The following is a 21,384-nucleotide window of genomic DNA, read 5'->3' as shown; positions in this document are numbered from 1 at the left end:
ATTTGAGAAATAAATTCTCTAAAAGAAGTCTGCATTCTCAAAAAAAAGTTAAATAACAGAGAAGGGTGTGAAATAGCATGAGATGGATTAAGGTGGTAGTATGCGTAATTTAAAAGACCTGATAAACAGATCTTTGGATGTGAAGGGTATCAAGGGTTAGTACATGAAAGTAGCACCAAGGTAATAGATCAGCCACAATCTTCCTAAAAGTAGCAGCAGGTGTGAGAAACCAAATGAGCTATTCTTGTATTTATTCATATTCTTAATTAGAGTGCCACTGGGAGGTTTTTACATGGCAACTAATACCTGGGATGACTTGTCAGAAAAGTTAACTGATGCCAAGCCACCTGGTTTGCTTAAGGACCTGGATGGGATTTTTTTTTAAAGGAGTATAATCTGGCCTCACTAATTGGATCCACAAAAATCCCAACTCTGTCTAAAGCACAATTTTCATGTTGAATCTTATTGCATCATAATTCAGAATCATTGTTCAAGTTTCTGTTTATCCCACAATGGCTGAAGTTACATGTAATTCAAAATTTTCATCCAACTCAATCATAGCTCAGCCAGCTGACCATAAATCCTGGTGGGCACTGTCTCACGGTCAGGCCTGGATAACACTTATCCAGGGGATTACACCACAGTGCTCTCAGAGAAAGATCCTTCTCTCCTTTGATTGTTCCTTCCTTGCCCACATTTGGCATTTCTTGTTCTAACCCATGGTTGTCATTCTTGTCCCCAATCTTTTGTTTGTTGCAAATACCCGACAATGTGTCACCTGCAGCATTCTTATTCATGTTTCTACCAAAATGCAGCAACTCTCAGTGACCGCATTTCGTACCTAGGCTCCGTAGTACTTTTGCTCTCCCACTGTCAGGTTATTCAGTGCCTCCGTTCTCTGTCACTGAATTTACTCCTCTGCCGCGTCCCCACAGATTTTGGTCTTTATTCTCCTCAACCCCCTTACATTTCAGTGGGTCTTTCCCAGTGACAATTTCTGTAGACTTTCCACCTCCTATTGATTGCCCTCCTTTTCCCTTCACCATTTTCTTCTCCACTAATTTCATCCTACTGCATTCATTCAATTGAATGCCATGTTCTAAACCTGTATGACACAAATATTAAAATTTAGCCTAGGCTTGTGTGTGTATTTTGTGGACCTAGGGCCCAGTTTTTACTACTCACACATCAGGTAAGTTCATACTTCATACGACACAGAGCAAACTACCAAATCATGAGGATAAAGTGGAGAGCCAGTAATTTCTGCACCATTTTACCAGCTTTGATGATAGCTCAACATTTAAAAGCATCTGTCAAGTTAATACAGCAAATTATAGGGATTAGGAGTTTGAGAAGCAGCAGCTCCAAATGTCGTTTCACCAAAGCAACAGAACAGTACATTGTATATTGCATGGTATAATATTCTTCCTATAAAACAGGTTATCAATCTCCTTCCAAAATCACTGAGGATATAGAGACACAAGACACAAGAGATGCTGAAAAAAAAAATATATATATATATATAATAAATTAAAACTTGGGCAGTATTTTTTAAACTCTATCTCAATCTGATTCCTGTTGATCCAATGTTGTCTTTAATAATTTTTTATTCACATGATACTGGGGGAAATGTGTGATGCTCTGAACTGTATTAGCTTCTGACATGGTCAGTCCCATAGTAGGACACCACTTGATTTTCCAACCAATATTTGGCAATTACATTTCTCTGTAATAGAATTGAAGTCTGATAAAATTGCCTTCACAATTTTCATTGGTCTACTATCAAGTTCCAAAAGCATGAAGGATAATTATTATCCCTCATGTGTTTTTTTTTCCTCCTCTTTTCTCCAGATGGTACACTGACTGCACACGCTCAGTTTTATTCCACTTAGCCCTTGAGCTGACCACCAGGGAATACACAAGGATGGGCTTGGTGACTCCCACCCATATGTTCCTTTTGATTTTAAGCAAGTTTGTTTAGCTTACTTTAGCAAGCTGGGATTTCTTTAGGATCAGAAGAAAAAATGTAGATCCTGGTAGCTTAAAGAAAGTTTCAATTCATTCACTGAAACCAAATATAAATTAGCTGAATTTATTGGAACAAAGATATAAATATAATACAAATCACTTTGCATCTGACCCAAACATCATAATAAACATTTCAGTATTTTAAAGGGCCCACAATGAAAAATATTCTATGTTATATAAATGGAGATATTAGACACAGGCTGAGCTCAGTTATATAGGTGATCTAGGATAAGTTGTCTAGTCATTATGTTTTGACTTGACAAGTAAACAGGCTCCCAGTGGTTAACTCTTTTGAAGGGATTTTACATGCTGAGGCTTTTCACTGTTAAAGAAGAGTGGTCAATTATATCTGAGATAAGTAACTAGATCAAAGTATTCGGATATGCCGGTGTTTGAATGATAGCTAATGCTACAGATTTAATGGCAAATGACATAGAACATGACAAAATGGAATTGATTGACTACAGCCAATGAGCATTAATTCCAATATTCTCCAGCAAAACCTCAGAATATACTTTTTAACTTGAAAGAGAACCATATTAAATTGGCATCTAAGCCAAACTGAGAAATAAACTGTGTAGGTCTCAATAAATAATAATGACAAAGATGCTGTGGCTTCATTTCACCCTGACATTGTATGAGATTGGTGAACAGTTCTCTAACTTAAGTGACCCATACTCAAAAAAAGACAATGCAATGTTTGGTTAGAAAGATCATAAAGTACTGAAGAAATTCACAGAAATTTCTTGTTCTCTTGAGATACTTCGGGTTGTTAATGCAGAAGTCTTAGACAACTTGTCAAACGACATAATAATCTGTAAGTAGCAAGCTACAAATCAACCTTGTGTTTGACCGGTCTGTGCTTTGCTCTCGATTATTGCTCCCAGAGGAAGGTGCCTGTGTTGGACCAGTCTCTGTCCCTCTTGCTCAATGCTGCCAGAGTCTTGCACCTTGGGCAAGGTTTAATCAACACGTTTTTAGGATTGGACTCTGCAGTTCATGTTATAATGTGTTTCTGGCTACTCTTTATTTTTATTGTTATTTTGTGGAATTTTGATTGGGGCTGACTGGCTCTGCGGCCTGCAGTCATTAAACAGCACAGCACTAAATTGAACTGAAATGAACTAAACTTAACATTCATTGACTGTTTCAATGACTGTGGTTTGATGTTTTATACTCTGCGTTGTTGCTTGTTTTTTGTCATTTGCACAATTTGTTCTTTTATTTACACTTTGTTTTCTTTGAATGGGTTCCACAGTGTTTCTTTGTTTTGTGACTGTCTGTGGAAAATGAATCTCAGGGTTGTATACTGCATACATACTTTGACAATAAATGTATTTTGAATCTTTCAATCTTTGAAAAGAAATGTAATGAATCTGTTGAATGCCTTGAGCTGGCAATATTGTATTGGTTTTCTTTCAGAAAAGATCTTTTTGGACCTCTAACTGTATTTTCTCCACCATGATTTTTCATTGATCAAACCTTTAGCATTTTTTTCCTTCTGCTTGCTAACAACAATGGATCTGGGGTTAAGTGGAGGTGAACAGCTTTAAGTTCCTTGGCATAAACATCACCAAAGAGCTCATGTGGTCTGTACATACCGGCTGTGTGGTGAGAAAGGCACAACAGCACCTCTTTTACCTCAGACGGTTGAAGAAGTTTGGTATGGGCCCCCAAATTCTAAGAACTTTCTATAGGGGCACAATTGAGAGCATCCTGACTGGCTGCATCATTGCCTGGTATGGGAACTGTTCTTCACTTAATCGCAGGTCTCTGCAGAGAGAGGTGCAGACAGCCTAGTGCATCTGTAGATGTGAACTTCCCACTATTCAGGACATTTACAAAGACAAGTGTGTAAAAAGGGCCTGAAGGATCATTGGAGATCCAAGTCACCCCAACCACAAACTGTTCCAGCTGCTACCATCTGGGAAACGGTACCACAGCATAGAAGCCAGGACCAACAGGCTCTGCGACAGCTTCCTCCACCAGGCCATCAGACTGATTAATTCATGTAGACACAACTGTATTTCTATGTTACTTTAACTATCCTGTTGTACATAATATTTATTATAAATTACTATAATTGCACATTTAGGCAGAGATGTAACAAAGATTTTTACTCCTCGTGTATATGAAGGATGTAAGTAATAAAGTCAATTCAATTCAATCTAATGAAGTGCCTTGGAATGTATTGCTATGTAAATAGCACTATATAAATGAAACCTGTTGTTAATCAGAATCAGAATCAGACATACTTTATTGATCCCAAGGGAAATTGGGTTTCGTTACAGTCGCACCAACCATGAAGTGTAGGAATATAGCAAAATAAAACCATAAATAATTAAATAATAATAAGTAAATTATTCCAAGTGGAAATAAGTCCAGGACCAGCCTATTGGCTCAGGGTGTCTGACACTCCGAGGGAGGAGTTGTAAAGTTTGATGGCCACAGGCAGGAATGACTTCCTATGACTCTCAGTGTTGCACCTTGGTGGAATGAGTCTCTGGCTGAACGTACTCCTGTGCCTAACCAGTACATTATGGAGTGGATGGGAGACATTGTTCAAGATGGCATGCAACTTGGACAGCATCCTCTTTTCAGACACCACCGTCAGAAAGTCCAGTTCCACCCCCACAACATCACTGGCCTTACAAATGAGTTTGTTGATTCTGTTGGTGTCTGCTACCCTCAACCTGCTGCCCCAGCACACAACAGCAAACATGATAGCACTGGCCTCCACAGACTCGTAGAACATCCTCAGCATCGTCCTGCAGATGTTAAATAACCTCAGTCTCCTCAGGAAGTAGAGACGGCTCTGACCCTTCTTGTAGACAAGCCTCAGTGTTCTTTGACCAGTCCAGTTTATTGTCAATTCATATCCCCAGGTATTTGTAATCCTCCACCATGTCCACACTGTCTTCTGTGAGAGTACTTAAATTATTTTCAGTAATCTGAAGTAGTGCCTAATATGAAGAAACCAGACACTACAGTAGCTGCCTAATGTCCCTCAAACCCTCAATTTTTAGAATTAACAATTGATTTAGTACCAATCGTTATTGCTGCAGTGTTCCAAATTTCTATGTACTTCATTCTTAAAAGGTCTGACCCTACCCTAATTTTTAGATTCAACCCCTACACTAGGACTCCCCTGCGATAGTTTTATTCTATTCTTCCGATATCTATTTCAGATATAACATGGTATAATGAAAAGAGGTTAGTTATGAAAAATGGTCCTAAAATGAAAGAATTTTATAGAAAATTTGGAAGTAATTTGGGAATATTACATTTGCTCCCCTTATCCAAATCATTGATATATTCTTTGAACAGCTGGAACCTACCACGATCCCTGCAGCATTTTGCTAGTTAGTGTCTCAACTCAAATATCCATACTTTCTTCTTTAACCAGCTTACATACTACCGGTAATTCCATGCCCACTTACTTTTAAATAATCTCTTATTTGGCACATTATCCAAAGTCTTCTGAAAGTTCAAATGTATCACCAGCTTTCCATTCTACCCATCTTTGTGTTATTGTCATTAGTTTTTCATTTCTAAAATCAGTTATGAGTAGTGTAAATTGTTACAACTGAAACAGACCACTTCTAAACATCACAAGACACATAATCCAAAGCTGATCATTAGTTTAATTTCCTGCCCTTCAGTCAATTTCCAAACCCATTTATCTACAATCCTATCAGCCTTAACTATAACTTATCATTACAATATGGAACTTTACCAAATGTCTTTTAAAAAACATCTATAGAAAATTTCCTCCATACTTCCTCCAAAGAATTCAAGCTTTGTCAAGCCTGATCTACTTGTTACATATCTGTACCATATTTCAAAGTATATTTATGTATGTTTACTTTGTACAACTTGAGATTAGTCTCACAGGCAGCCACGAAACAAAGAAACCTCAAAATAACCCATTGAAGAAAAGACTGTCAAACACACAATGCAGAGAGAGAGAGAAAAAAACAAATCATGCAAACACTATGCAAACAAATGGCTACAGAACTGAAGTTTTACAAAACACACGAAGCCAGACATAACTGCAGTTGGAGAAGACCATGGCCTCAGTTCATCACAAAGCCAAGTAAAAGTTGTGAGACCACAGATGCAAAGTCAGGCAGCTGGAGCAGGCAACAGCTTCAGTTCAGCATTGAGCTGAGTCAACTTCTCAGAACAGCAAGCAGAACTGAACAGAACCCACCCTTACCTCCGGCCCCAACACCCTGACCTTTTCAAACTGACCTGGCGCTTAAATCATCCAAACCTCGGGTTGTTCCTTGCTCTCAGACCTCTCTGGGGCCTGAACCCTGCCGCCAAAATTCAGTCCATTCCCGAACCTTCCAATTCAGACCAGCACTTAAATCGATTGGAAATCGGGACTCTCCTCACTTGGGGACACCACACCTCTGCCTTGACTCTGCTTCAACCCCACCTCGGCCTTCACTTGCCTCGATCATGCCTTCCCTGCACCTCAATCTCTGCCACTGGTTTTCTCGACAATTTCTCGCCTGTGCCTGTGCTCACTTCTCCTTTGTTAGCATCAATCACTACTAATGGAATTATGTAGTTTTCTTTGTTGCTGCCATCTTAAATCTTAAGCTTTCTCTGATCAATAGAAATTTTCCCAAGTGGTTTCAAACTCTCTCCTTCGCCCTTTGCCAGGTGTGAAATACATTGGCCTTTCATTCATTCGTTCTCAGATGTTGTTTCTTGCCTTTTCTGAAGAGGAGAATTTAAAGGGCAGGTTCTTGAATAGATGGAATTTCAGAAGATTATATTTGAAGATGTGCAATGTTTAGCTGTTAAAATCCCAAGATGGAAACCATCTGGTTTTGAGAATCTGTCACCTTTTACTGCAATTACTTTTTCCAAAATCAGTATTGTAATTAGAACTTTTTTTGAATGCATCCCCGCTCCAGATTCAATAGTACCTTCTTAGAAGCAACCAGATGCTGTCATTGTCCTCTAATGTAAATACTGTACTAGCAAAAACACTCAACATGGCAGCCATTTCCTTGTTTTCAGTTGGAGTGAATATATTTATGGAACGCCTGATCAACCTTTTCTTTTCAAAATAAAGATATACTTTGTATTAATTTTGATGCACATTCCAAGTTTACATATTCATTTTCCTTACTCTATTTTTATCAGCTTTTGTTGTCTGCAATCACTGGGGTCTGCTCTTAGATTTTGTTTGATAATTGTTTTTGGTATCAGTAATCCATGGCTGGCAATTAAATAAATAAATCTGGCTCAGTACTCATTTCTATATCTAAATGGTCTGTCCCCGTGTTGTTTACTTATGATTTTTTACAACATACTTCCATGTGTACAGACAAAGGTGACACTAGTCCCAACTCTATGCAAAACTACTTTCAGTTCTTGCTGGGAGGCAGACATTCTATAATGATTAAAGCTGACACAGTCTGCATCTCACACTCTCACCCACTTGGCTGAGATCAGAAAACACTACATGGAAATTACAGGAGGACTTGTTTATATTCAATTTCTTCTTGGAATAGAACCAATGACTGACACAATCACTTCACTTTAAAATTTCCCATATATAGAAATTTGTTTGGGCATGTAAATGATGACACAAACTCTCTTTATTTAACAGAACTGCATTTTGTTGTATCATAAATACAAGGCTATAGTAATAAAATAGTAAAGACCTACAGCCATGGGTTTCTCCAGCAGGATGTGGTAGCCTTTTTCTGCAAATGCCACTGCTGGTTCCTGTTGATTTAAATGATAAGAAATTTCAGCAAATGGGCTTCAGTCAACAAACAATAACTTAAGGTACAAACTATTTGTTAAAAATATGGTCACAGCTAATTTCAGACAAGGACTACATAAGAAAATGAAAACAATTTCAATCTTTGTGACCAGCCCTCTGATGCCATTAATGTAGAAACATTTAACCTGGTTAGATTAAAGAGTAACAGAGCCTTACAGGTCAAGTCTACAATCCAACTGCAATCACTGGCATTGTTTCAAATCAAATGCTACGTTTGGCCTCAATATTCAAAGTTTAAGAGGAAAAAGTCCTCAAATAGTAAAAAGAAAAATATTGAAGATGCTGGAAGATTGGAATAAAGAAGGAAAATCTTCATCTTCAACCTCCATATCTTGTGGAAAATTCTCTGATATGGCTAGCACCTCCAGCGTGATGTCTCCATCAAGCACAGCTTTCCTTCTACTACTGTGTTCCAAGCACAACACTCTAGTCCATTCCTCAATCAGAAATTGAGTACCCTTCCCCCTTTTGGCATTACCTTTTCACAAAAAGATGATGGAGGCAACATCTGCTATATTTCCTATCCCTGTCCATTGTCCAGTCTGAAACTTCAATTTAATGTTCATTTATTATCAAAGAATAAAAGAAGCCAGAAAGAACCCAATTAAAGAAAAAAAGAAAATTAAAATAAAAGACCAATACTTGATGTGTAAGAATTTTTTTTTAATTATTTCCAAATTAAAAGCAACTTAATCAATTTATTTCAATTTAACATGCTATCTAAATTGTTCACAATGGAGTTTCCTTCATATTGGAAGAAACCTAAATTCAGATATGGTGACCATTCAATCCACAAGTGCACTGTAACTTTAAGCTCCCAGTCAAATGTAGCTTTTATTCTTCAGACAACTCTGACCTATTTTTGTAACCTCCTGAACTGTTCAAGCAGTTCACTGCAAATTCAGTAGCATAATTTCAGATTTTGACCATACAACCATAAGACATTAGAGCAGAATTAGGCAATTCGGTCCATCAAGTCTGCTGTGCCATTCTCCTTCTCATCAATGTACACTACATTTTAGACTCAAATAAATACAATTCAGCTACTTCAGATAAACACTTTTTCCATTCCAATTTACAGATTCCCTAGACCAACTATTCATTCTAAAAAAAAAACTCAAATCATCACCCATTTTACCTTGAACCATGATCATTCTGGTCATCTAATTGTTGATGCATACCAATCCACAAAATGCCCTTTGCTCTCCTTCCCACTTTGCCCACATCTTAAAGGTTCTTTTTAATATCCAAATCTTTACATTTCTAATGAACAACCGCTAAGACGATACTTAAACTGGTTTCACTCTTCACAGCTACCAGATAATCTTCTGCGTATTTCTCGTTTTTCCTTTCTTTTGATAATTCAAAGGAATTAATCTTTTTCAATCTTTATTATTCTGTAGTGACAATATACATTATATGAAAATATTTTTCATGTTCTATTTTAATTACACAAATACACTGTTCTTTCAGCTATTTTTGAATTATTTTCTAAGGAAAACTCTTCAGTCTAGAAGGTTAACTCCTTTCTTCTCCACAGATGCTACCTGAGGTGCTGTGTACTCCCAGCCCTTTTGTTTACACTAAATAATGGAAATGATACCTCTTGTGTACCTTGTGCTGTCTGTCAGGTGTTGCTATGATCACTGCATCTGCAAACTTCTCCTGTGATGCAGCTCCCCTCCAATCTTCCAGCAAAAAGAAGAGATTGAACAAATATTATTGATGAAAATCAGATCTGATTAATCCTTCCTATTAAAGAATAGACTTACCTGTATTTGTTCACAACATTTTTATCCAAGCCATATTTTATTTTTATCCAAAAACTATTATTTTGGTTAATATTTCAAAGAATACATTTAGAAGGACAATTAATTACTCTCCAATGACGTCCTCAAATAGTCGTTGCTCACATAGAAAGCTTCAGGTTACAACTACTTCCATTCCTGATTCTGTCTTCATCTACAAATAGTAGATCAAGAGTTCCAGCAAAATATTTCCGCAGAAATTGTTCCAGCAAAAGGAACTGGGTACTGTTCAGCATCAGATTCTGGCTGTTTTCTTCACAGTATCCTGGGGTTCCATAATTATCTTTTCTTCTCCCTCAAAGTCAATTAAGTTGATGCAGGCAAAGTCCTAGATAAAATGGGGTTTCACCTTATTTCATTCTGCCTGTTACGCACTGCCTTATTCAACAATGTGCGGAGAACACTTGACTCGTGAATTATTAACATACTAGTCTCAAGCCTCTTCCTGGAATGCATTTTTGCTGAAGGTGGGTGTTACTTAAAATGATTTGAAAGACTTGTGAAGATTTTGAAATAATTTCTTAAATAGCATCAAACAAGCTAGAAATTGATTTGTTTCATAACAAAAATCACCAATAGGAGGGTGCTCATGACATGTCTCAGTAGCCAGAGCCTATAACCAAAGCTGGAGCGGAAAGAAATGCAAGATATGACTGAACCCCTTTCTCATATCAACATCAATCTATCAGCGTATCTTAAAAGTTAGAAATGGAAGAGGCAACAATGACTAGAAAGCTAGTGGGATGGATGAATAATCTGGAATATTTCTTCTAGGTAAAGTTTGCTCATTGCTAACACAATTTTTCTGATGAAAGTAATGAGGATAGCTCCACACAACCATGTGATAAATAGGAATCATATCTTGAAGAGCAGAACAATATCACACAATCGAGGAATGGTTACAGCATAGAGGAAACATTCAGCTCATTGTGTCCTCGCCAGTTCTTTACAAGGGCAGCTCAGTTATTTCAATTAGTAGCACCTTCTCCAAAGCATTGTAAAATATCGCTTTCAATATAGTTACCTACTTCCCTCTGAAGGACACAATGAATCTCCCTCCACCACATCAGCAGAAAGTAAATCTCAGCTACAAAAGCATTGTGTAAGTAACACACAAAAACTGAAAGAACTCAGCATCTATTGAGGGAAACGTAAAGTAGACTGTAAAATAGAGAGAAGATAGCCAGTATAAAAAAAGTGGATGGAAGAATTGGAGCAAGAGCTATCAAGAAGAGGGATCTGAGTGAGTAGGAATGATAGGCAGATAGGGGAGGGGAGAGTGGGAATATCGCCAGAAGCTGTGAAGTGATAGGTGGAAGTGACCAAGGTTTGCCTCCAGAGATGCCGTCTGACTTGTGAGTTCCAGATTCTAGCATCTGAAGTATCATGCCCTTACAATGCATCCATGCCATTGGGTTGTCGATATCTAGCCGTAACATGAAATGCTGTTCTTCAGATTTACATCTGACCTTGCCCTTGCAATAGAAGAGGCCAATGACAGTTCAGTGAGGCAATGGAAAGGTGAGTTGAAATGGTAGGCAACTGGGAGTTCTCGATGGCCATTGCAGACTGAGTGCAGGCACGCTGCGAAATGGATAGAAGAGCACATCAGTATGTACTGTACCAATTTCAATCACCAAGACTGCAAGAACTGCTTAGGTGCTTGGATGGTGAGAGAAGAGGTGTAGATACAGTGCTCTCTGTGACAGAAAGATCTGTGTTTTCCCTCTTCTGCAGAACATGGCAAATACTATTTCCTCACCCATGAAGCAGATTCATTGCAAACTTATCAAGAAGAATCTCCCAGAATGCAAAGTAGACGTGGACCCGATTGGAGCAGGACAGTAATGCTTATTTTCTCAGCAGTAAACCCAAAGATTCACCATGATAAAACAGAGAAGTACAGGCAAGAAACAGGCCCCTCAGCCTACAATGTCTGTACTACTGAGATGCCAAACTAAACTTATCCCATTTGCTTGCACTTGGTCTGTATCCACCCCACCCCCCATTCCCTTTGTCTCTATTACTCAATTTCAGTATTGCAGAGGATTTTGTTCCAGCCTGCACTTCATCAAAATGTCTCTGTTCCAGCCACCACCATTCTTGACAACCAGATGAACAACATAAACTAGTTCAAGAACCTGGACAGCTCAGTCTCCAAAAGTGGTTTGCCGGAATTCATAATTGGCTCCGGAATCAGAGAAAAAACAACCAGCCCTTCAGCCAAATACATACAAAAGGTTTTAACCAACACAGCATCCATTTCTCCATCAAAATAAAGATATAAATTGCTCAGAAATAGGGACAAATTTTTCAATGAACAGTATGAATGAGCAGCTCGTATCAGTCTACTCCATCATGGTCAATAACCTCAGCATTCAGGACATCTTTAAAGAGCGATGCCTCTAAAAGGAGGCAGGCATCACTAAGGACCACATCACCCATGACATGCCCTCTTCTCATCGCTGACATCAGGGAGGAAACACAGGAGCCCGAAGCCACACACTCAACAATTCAGGAATAGCTTCCTCCCCTCTGCCACCAGACTTCTGAATAGAGTTGAACTCATTAACACTACCTCACTACTTTTTTCCTGTTGCCACACAATAACTAATTTCACAACATATGTCGGTGACATTAAACCTGTTTCTGATTCCACTGTGTCTTCCACTTACTAATGAGCATTTGCTGGCAGGACAGAATGATCAACATTGAAGACATTAAGCATACAGACTGACCAGAATTGAAGAAATGTTGCTGAAACCACATCTTACGTGGATTGAAAATGTCACAGCAATGTCATGACACCACTCACTTCCAAAACTAATCTTTTCTGGAGAGTTGAGGCAGAACAGAGGGGGTCATGCATACAAAGTCAATACAAACAGCATTTCCAGTGGCTAGCAATTGCGATAAGCTTAAGAGACAAGAAATTGAATGCATGTGAAAGACACCACAAGAAGATGAGAATTAATGTTATTACTACAAAGCTGTTACACTTGCAATGTAAATTACTATGTGTATCATTCTTGGCACGTCAGGGCCCCATGTGTAACCATGTGATACTTGCATGTTGCCATTATCATCAGTGACAGAAGAGCAAGAAGAATTGTTGGAAAAAAAAGGTGTTTTTTCCTCTCCTTTTCCAGATAACAATTTTATTGCTACAACAGTCCCTGTGCTTGTCTTGCTATTATTGATAATACTGTGGCCAACAGATAAAGAAACCAGTTGGGCCAACAGGTCTGACTGTTTATCTTAATCACCAAACAATATGGCAAATACTTACACTTGTTTGCAATGGTTTGATGAAATGGAAATCATTATTTCTAATTTGGAATTAACTCAGTTGTGGTGCAAATCGGTTTCTTTCTCCATAAATATCACCTGACCCCTTAATTATATTTAACACTTCATATCAGCTTTCATATATATAAGTTTTTAGAGATTTATACACTGTATAAATGCCAATAGCTGTATCATCATGAAAGTGGCTTGGTAAAGCAACTCACCATCAAAGACATTATAATCTGCCACAGAGTATTTCATTTGCAAATTCCGTCTGGCAACCTGGCGGCAGTCTGCAACTCCCACAACCTAAAGCAAAAGTAAAATAATAATAAATTAATCCAGATAAAAACAGGGAAACGCTGGTGCAGTAAGTATAAGAGATAACAGAACCACAATAGAAATACAGCCCAGGACAAATTTATTCTGCTACAATGGAAAAATCAACTGAACACCAAGAAAAAATGCTATGTAATACTAAGAACTCTATGAAGGTGAATAAGTAGATAGGCAGAAAAGTGAGGGCATGAATAAGCTACATTGATGGCATGTTAAAGAATATGAAATAATTAAAGAGAGTGCGCAGTGAATGACTCTTGGGATGTCAGGACTGTATACAGGCCATTACTGGATTACAGACATCCCACCCTGCAAAAACTCATTTAAGGGAGGTAGCACCCCCATCCCCCACAACCCCATATCCCCGCTCCCCCCGGTCGACCTCCAGGGGTGCAATACTTTGTTTATTGATTTTGTCTAATCTGTAAACCAAGTTGGGTTTATGCAGAAAATGTGACATTAAAATATGTACATATTGACACATGAACAAATGACACCTGTTAAACTCACCTCAATGTGTCTTTTACATTTTAACCCACCATGGGCAATAGAAAAGTCATTGTTGCAAACAGCGCAGTGTTGCAAACAACACTGACATTATTTTTGAGGTCCATTGTAAAGCCCGTCCACAGAGAAAACTGATAGGTCTACTTAGCACAAAGAGACCAATCAGAATGCCCCCTCTTGCTCTCCCCTCTTCCTCTCCCTCTTAAAAAAAATCAATTTCCGGGATATTGTATATAACTTGCGGGCATCAGGAAGCCGCTATCATTATGTGGGACTTCCCGGAACTTCCCTCCTGGAAAGTGGGATGTCTGGGATTATGAATGCCCAACTAATGGATAACCCCCACATGCAAATGAGTTCCTGCTTTATTATTACATTCAGAAATCTGACAGATGTACATATATTCATTTCTGCAAATGAAAGAAATAGCTTCTTCTCTTTAAGCTTTTGTTATTTGTTCTTTCTTGTCACTCTTAACTTTTGATGCCATTCAATACAGTGCAAGTAGAGTGACCATATCAAGTGATTTCAAACATATTATTTCTGCAGATGCAAATATAATATGTAATAATAATAATTTCTCCAGAGTAAAACACACAAAATGCTGGAGAAACTCAGGAGGTCAAACGGCATCTATGAAGAGAAATAAAGATCTAATGTGTCAGACCAAGACCCTTCATCAGGACTCAAGTGATTCATCAAATTATTTTTGTTTGCTTTCCAGCTATGGCACAGTCAGCTTTGTAACAGGGGTGACCCATAGTTCAAGGCAACTAAAGAATGTTTAATGTGGTGAGAGGAAGAAAAATCACTAAATCCCAACAGGGAAAAATCAACCAAGGCATGCTCACGTACACACATTATGTTCACTTCCTTATGGCTTGCAGGATAAGACTGTTGATCTCAACCAAAGATTGCAGCACCACCTTTTGCAGTCCAACAGTCTGGAGCAAAGGGTGTTGGTGATTATGGCTTCAACCACCAGTTTAATATTTAGAAATCATGTAAGTTGCAAAACACAAGTTCAAGTGATAGAATAAAGAAAGCAGCATGCCAATACACTTGTTAGCTTTGAGTAACTTTAGTAAACTTGGATATCATTATACTTTTTCAATACTGAAACAAGGCCATCTTAGTATTACCAAACATTAATCTCCCTCGTCACCTTCTATTACCAGATCATTCTGGCACTCCTGATGTATAGCTCTGTACATTGCAAAGCATGTCTTTTCCACTTGAGCCATAATGTCCACACCAGTGAAAGTGGAGGTTCACTTCCAAGTTTGTTCCAACATTGCTCATGTTACTACTCTCCCTTATGTTGATAATATTTTATTGTTTTTGGATTCAGTGGTCATTTCTCTTTTAAAGATGCAAGTTAGTTTCAGCTTCTGATGTTACTCACATTTTTTAATGTGTGCTAAAGGAAGAATATTACTATTTGTGCCTCCAAACCCTTACACAAGTTGGGAACACAAGAATCGTTCATCAAAAACACTGAAACATTGGTGGTGTTTTCCCAGACGATGAATGTCACTTTATTCCATTCCAGGCATTCTAGGTATTTCCAGTTTTATTGGGGGGGGGGGGTCATGGGAGTTGAGAAAAGAAAATAATTTGGAGAGGAAATTAGATCCCATCATGTAAAATACTTGCCAAGAAACTATCAAGGGAACTCAGGAAAAAAATCTTCACCGAATTGTTAAGCTCTGTCATTGTAAATCATTAAAACAGATTAGTATAGCTGCTAAGTATAATCCAAATAAGTACTGAAAGGTGAAGGAACTACAAAGTTATGCTGATAGTTAAGTGGGCAAGATTAAGAGGAGATCTAAGTGGAGAATAAATGTGTATGTTCTATGAAACACACTGAAAACTTAAAATACATTTACTAAAAACAAATAGGTGTACAGTCAGAGGCTACATTATTAAGTTCCTCCTGTACCTGATAAGGTAGCCAGAGTGTAGGTTCATGGTCTTCTGCTGCTGTAACTCATGTTGCATGTTTGGAGTAACTCTTCTGTACACCACAGTTGTAGTGTATGGTTACTTGAGTTAGTCTGACCATTCTTTTCTGACCTTTCTCATTACAAGATGTTTTCGCCCACAGAACTATCGCTCACTGGGTGATTTTTGTTCATTGCACCATTCTCTGTAAACTGTTGCGACTGCTGAGCATGAGAATTCCAGGGGTTCAGCAGCTTCTGAGATACTCAAACTACCCTGTTTGGAACCAACACTCATTCTATGGTCAAAGTCACTTAGATCACATTTTGTCCCAATTCTGCCAAGTTTGGTCTGAACAACAAATGAACCTGTTGACCATGTCTGCATGCCTTTATGCACTGAGTGCTGCCACATGAATGGCTGATTAGATATTTGCATTAATAAGGTGTACAGGTGTACCTAATAAAATGGCCACTGAGTGTATATCATTTAAGTAGTCTCAGTTTCCAAGTATCTGTCTCAATGAGCACTGATTGGTAAAAGAATGCTTCTGTCCTTTGGATCTTCACCTTCCTTCCGAGTTATAAAAACTGAGAGAAATCAAAGTGAATTGTATTCTCCCATACATAAGGATTCAGAGCAGGAGTAGACCATCTGGCCTGTCAAGCCTGCTCCGCCATTCAATAAGATCATGATTGATCTGGCCATGGACTCATTTCCACCTACCTGCCTTTTCCCCATAACCCTTAATTCCCCTACTATGCAAAAATCTATCCAACCTTGTCTTAACTATATTTACTGAGGTAGCCTCCACTGCTTCATTGGGCAGAGGAGTCCACAGATTCACCACTCTCTGGGAAAAGCAGTTCCTCCTCTCATTCTGAATCTTGAGGCTACGTACACTAGTTCTAGTCTCATCTACCAGTGAAAACAACTTTCCTGCCTCCATCTTATCTATCCCTTTCATAATTTTATGTGTTTCCATAAGATCTCCACTCACTCAAAATGAGTTTTTGGTAGTGTGTGTATTGGTAAAGAAACAGCAGAGAAGTTAAACACCTATTTTTCATTAGTAGTTATAGTAGAAGATATTAAAAACATCTGTATAGGAAAGTGCATGAGGAATGCTCGATCAGCCATGATGTTACTAAATGACAGAACAAGTTAGCAGGGCTGAATGTCCCACTCTCATTCCACTTCCTATGCTCTTATTATCACATAGATGCCAGCAAAGCCATTATGAGAGGATCAGCAGATGCAGCTTCATGTTGGAACTGGAGTCAGTATCAACGCATATGGCCAAACATCTTTCATCTGTGGTAGTACATTAATGATTACTTTTACTATGGCCTCAACATTCTTGATACCAGAAGATCTTCCCTCCTTTCCCATTTGCACAAGCCTACATATTAAGGAAGTCACTGTTGTATATAACTTGTTTATATTTAAGAGAATGCTAAGTAATTCAGTACAGACGCTAGATGTGAGAAAGTCTGCAGATGCTGGAAATCCAAAGCAATATACACAAACTTCTATAGATGTGTAGTAGAGAATGTATTGACTGGCTGCATCACAGCCTGGTATGGAAACACCAATGCCTTTGAATAGAAAATCCTACAAAAGGTATTGGATTCAGGCCAGCACATCACTGGTAAACTCCTCCCAACCATTGAGCATTATCTACATGAAACACTATTGTAGGAAAGCAGCATCTATCATCGGAGATCACCATTACCCAGGCCATGTGTTTTTCTCACTGTTGCCACCAGGTAGAAGGTATAAGAGCTTCAGGACTCACACCACCAGGTTCAAGAACAGTTATTGCCCCTCCACCAGATGTTCTCACAACCAATTATCTCAGTTTAAGGACGCATTATCTTGTTATCTCATATTATCATTATTTATTGCTCTTTATGTTTGTATTTGCTCAGTTTGTTGTCTTCTACACTCTAGCTGATCTTTCATTGATCATGTTTTAGTTACTATTCAATAGACTTGCTGAGTATGCCCCCAGGAAAATGAACCTCAGAGTTGTATATGGTGACATACCGGTATTTGTACTCTGATGATAAAATTTACTTTGAATTTTGAAATACTGGAGGAACTCAGCAGTTAGGCAGCATCCAAGGCCCCTCCCATAGATGCTGCCTGATCTATTGAGTTAATCCAGCATTTTGTGTGTACTTCTACTTGTTTCATATACAAGATACAGGAAGAACAGGATGTATAAAATTATTTTATGTTATAGTATAGGCTTCCTCCTTGTACTTCACCCAAAAAGTATTTCCTTTACATAAACAATCTAATTAGGATGACAACAGAAATGAGGTTTAAAAATGGATAAACCAGTAAAACAAGCTAGGGAGATCTAACATACAACCATAATAAATGAACCTGGCCAATGGACTGCATTGAGATATTCTCTGGTAACTTAAAGACAGCATGTTCAAATTTGCACTTCTGAACAAAACACCACAGGAAAGTAAAAGGCAACATGAGTGAATCTGCAGATGCTGGAAATAAATAAAAAACACAAAATGCTGGCAGAACTCAGCAGGCCAGACAGCATCTATGGGAGGAGGTAATAACGACGTTCTTGATGAAGGGTTTCGGTCCGAAACATCGTTATTACCTCCTCCCATAAATGCTGTCTGGCCTGTTGAGTTCTGCCAGCATTTTGTGTTTTTTTTAAACAGGAAAGTAAAACATGGCTGCACTCTTTTGTGAGCATTTTCAACATCAAACTCATACTTAAATACGTAGTAAATGAAAACCTTCCTTTCTCTATTTACATTCTCCTTGGGTTTTACTGAGGCACTGTATTCTTAGAGTGAAATATGAAGGGAATCAAGAGTAAGGAAAACAAATATTTTTAAATCATAATTCATGAAATATGTTAGAATTATTTTTTCAAAGGGAGGAAAATAGTTGACTGATATTCTGTACTTTAGACAGCACAGATCTGTATTTCTTTACACCATCATATATAATCATTATTACACTGCTGCTTGGTGGGCTGTGTTGTGGACAGCTTTAACTGGCATAAAATGTTGGACCATCATGATCTACCTGTATACTGGTTTAAGATGGTGCTACTGAAGTTGGGCAACAGCTTACTGGTAGTTCAAAAAGCAAGAAATATGATGAAAACATAATTTAATAACGCTTTTTCTGAAGTAAATCATGGTAAACTATCATTGCAAACAATAAAGAAGTGACTGAAGGAGAAGCCGACTCGAGGGATGAACTCTGCTGGCGTGCTGGAAAGTCAGAGCATAATGTGTCAGGGCAGTTTTGGAGTCAGAACGAGTGATTAGAAGAGGAGCTGAGCCAGAGGAGTCTAAGTGCTCGTCTGCCTAAGCCAGGGAGACGTTGGATCACTCTAAGCACTAAGCCAATTTGGAGAGATCAAGAAAGGCTTCAGGCTGGGTAGTGAAGTCTGACACTTGGGTGGCTCAAGGGCAGGAATGGTTGCTTCGAGAGCCAAGCTTTAGATGTTTCAGAAAGGACAGGGAGGGAGGCAAAAGAGGTGGGGACGTGCCACTGCTGATCAGAGATAGTGTCACAGCTGCAGAAAAGGAGGAAGTCATGGAGGGATTTTCTACTGAGGTGGAAGTTAGGAACAGGAAGGGTTCAATAACTCTACTGGGTGTTTTTATAGACCACACAATAGTAACAGGGACATTGAGGAGCAGATAGTGCAACAGATTCTGGAAAGATGCAATAATAACAGGGTTGTCATGGTGGGAGATTTTAATTTCCCCAATATTTATTGGTATCTCCCTAGAGCAAGGGGTTTAGATGGGGTGGAGTTTGTTAGGTGTGTTCAGGAAGGTTTCCAGACACAATATGTAGATAAGTCTACAGGAGGAGAGGCTGTACTTGATCTGGTATTGAGAAATGAACCTGGTCAGATGTCAGGTCTCAGGTCTCTCAATGGGAAAGCATTTTGGAGATAGAGATCACAATTCTATCTCCTTTACCATAGCGTTGGAGAGGGATAGGAACAGACAAGTTAGGAAAGTGTTTAATTGAAGTAATGGGAAATATGAAGCTATCAGGCAGGAACTTGGAAGCATAAATTGGTGACATATATTTTCAGGGAAATGTATGGTAGAATTGTGGCAAATGTTCAGAGGATATATGCATGGAGTTCTGCATAGGTATGTTCTAATGAGACAGGGAAAGGATGGTAGGGTACAGGAACCATGGTTTACAAAGGCTGTTGAAAATCTAGTCAAGAAAAGAAAGCTTATGAAAAGTTCAAAAAAACTAGGTAATAATAGAGATCCAGAAAATTATAAGGCTAGCAGGAAGAAGCTTAAGAATGACATTATGAGAGCCAGAAGGAGCCATAGGAAGGCCTTGGTGAACAGGATTAAAGAAAACCACAAGGCATTCTACAAGTATGTGAAGAGCAAGAGGATACAATGTAAGAGAATAGGACCAATCAACTGTGACAGTGGAAAAGTGTGTATGGAACTGGAGGAGATGGCAGAGGTACTTAATGAATACTTTGCTTCAGTATTCACTACGGAAAGGGACATTGGCAATTGTAGGGATGATCTACAGCGGACTGAAAAGCTTGAGCATATAAATATTAAGAAAGAGGATGTGCTGGAGCTTTTGGAAAGCATCAAGATGGATGTCTCTGGGACCGGATGAGATATACCCCAGGCTAATGTGGGAGGGGAGGGAGGAGACTGGCAATAATTTTTGCATCATCAATGGGGACAGGAGAGGTGCTGGTGGAATGGAGGGTTGCAGATGTTGTTCCCTTATTCAAGAAAGGGAGTAGAGATAGCCAGGAAATTATAGACCAGTGAATCTTACTTCAGTGGTTGGTAAGTTGATGGAGAAGATCCTGAGAGGCAGGATTTATGAACATTTGGAGAGGCATAATTTGTCAAAGGCCGGTCATGCCTTACAAGTCTGATTGAATTTTTTAAGGATGTGACTAAACACATTGATGAAGGTAGAGCTGTAGTATCATCCTGCATACTTTACAGACTTTGAACTTGTGTGTTTAATGTACTTTTCATTGAATAAATTAAGTTTGTTACTAAGTGATTACTCAGAAAAGTGAGGTCTATGAGATGTCCAGGGAGGGATAGCCTCTCCAGTGAAGAGGCTTGTTGTGTCCATTCCAGGGTAGCTCACTCGCCTTTGGTCCCTGCCAGACACTCAGCCTCTCTTATGGCTTCAGATAGTTGTTTGCATGTGACAGCAACCACACTCTGTTACACCTCTTCAACAGGCAAGCTAAACCAGGTGAAGGTAGCCAGCAGTCTCATACTCAGGTCCAAGAGGGACATGCCTGTCCTAGCATGTGAAGTCAGCTCCGGCAAACTGGATGAATGAGATCTACAGTGAGATCCAGTGGCCAGGAAGGCGATACTGCAATGCTCCGTGGAGAGCGAAGGGCACAACAAGGCATAGAATACATCGTGATCACGCACAGCAAATAAGGAAGACTCCAGTTTGTTACACTTGTTTGTGCCAGTGGGCCCAGACTTCTAAAGTGAAGAGTGCCAGTACAACAACTTTGACTTTAGAAACTCTCCCACACAGGTTTTCTGTCATCGTCAGCCATGACTGACAACTACCACTCAGAAGAGCTTGCCATATAGAGCTAAAAAAAAACCAGAGGTGAAT

General features: G+C 38.8%; 1 protein-coding gene across 3 annotated transcripts in view; it reads right to left on the bottom strand.

Annotated features, from left to right (window-relative positions):
* zgc:154075 (uncharacterized protein LOC556929 homolog) overlaps positions 1 to 21,384 on the bottom strand; it is a 218,357-nt gene that overhangs the window by 159,282 nt on the left and 37,691 nt on the right. For 2 of the 3 annotated variants that reach the window (XM_059952096.1, XM_059952095.1), the window contains exons 3-5: positions 13,161 to 13,245; positions 9,455 to 9,528; positions 7,720 to 7,779 (exon numbers count right to left, since the gene is read on the bottom strand). In XM_059952096.1, the coding sequence (XP_059808079.1) occupies positions 7,720 to 7,779; positions 9,455 to 9,528; positions 13,161 to 13,245 (219 nt within the window). The remainder of the gene's footprint in view (positions 1 to 7,719; positions 7,780 to 9,454; positions 9,529 to 13,160; positions 13,246 to 21,384) is intronic. The other variant, XM_059952097.1, reaches the window with a different exon arrangement.

The sequence above is a fragment of the Hypanus sabinus genome, chromosome 27, assembly GCF_030144855.1.
Source record: "Hypanus sabinus isolate sHypSab1 chromosome 27, sHypSab1.hap1, whole genome shotgun sequence".
Taxonomy (NCBI): domain Eukaryota; kingdom Metazoa; phylum Chordata; class Chondrichthyes; order Myliobatiformes; family Dasyatidae; genus Hypanus; species Hypanus sabinus.
This window is presented reverse-complemented; position numbering and strand designations above follow the sequence as displayed.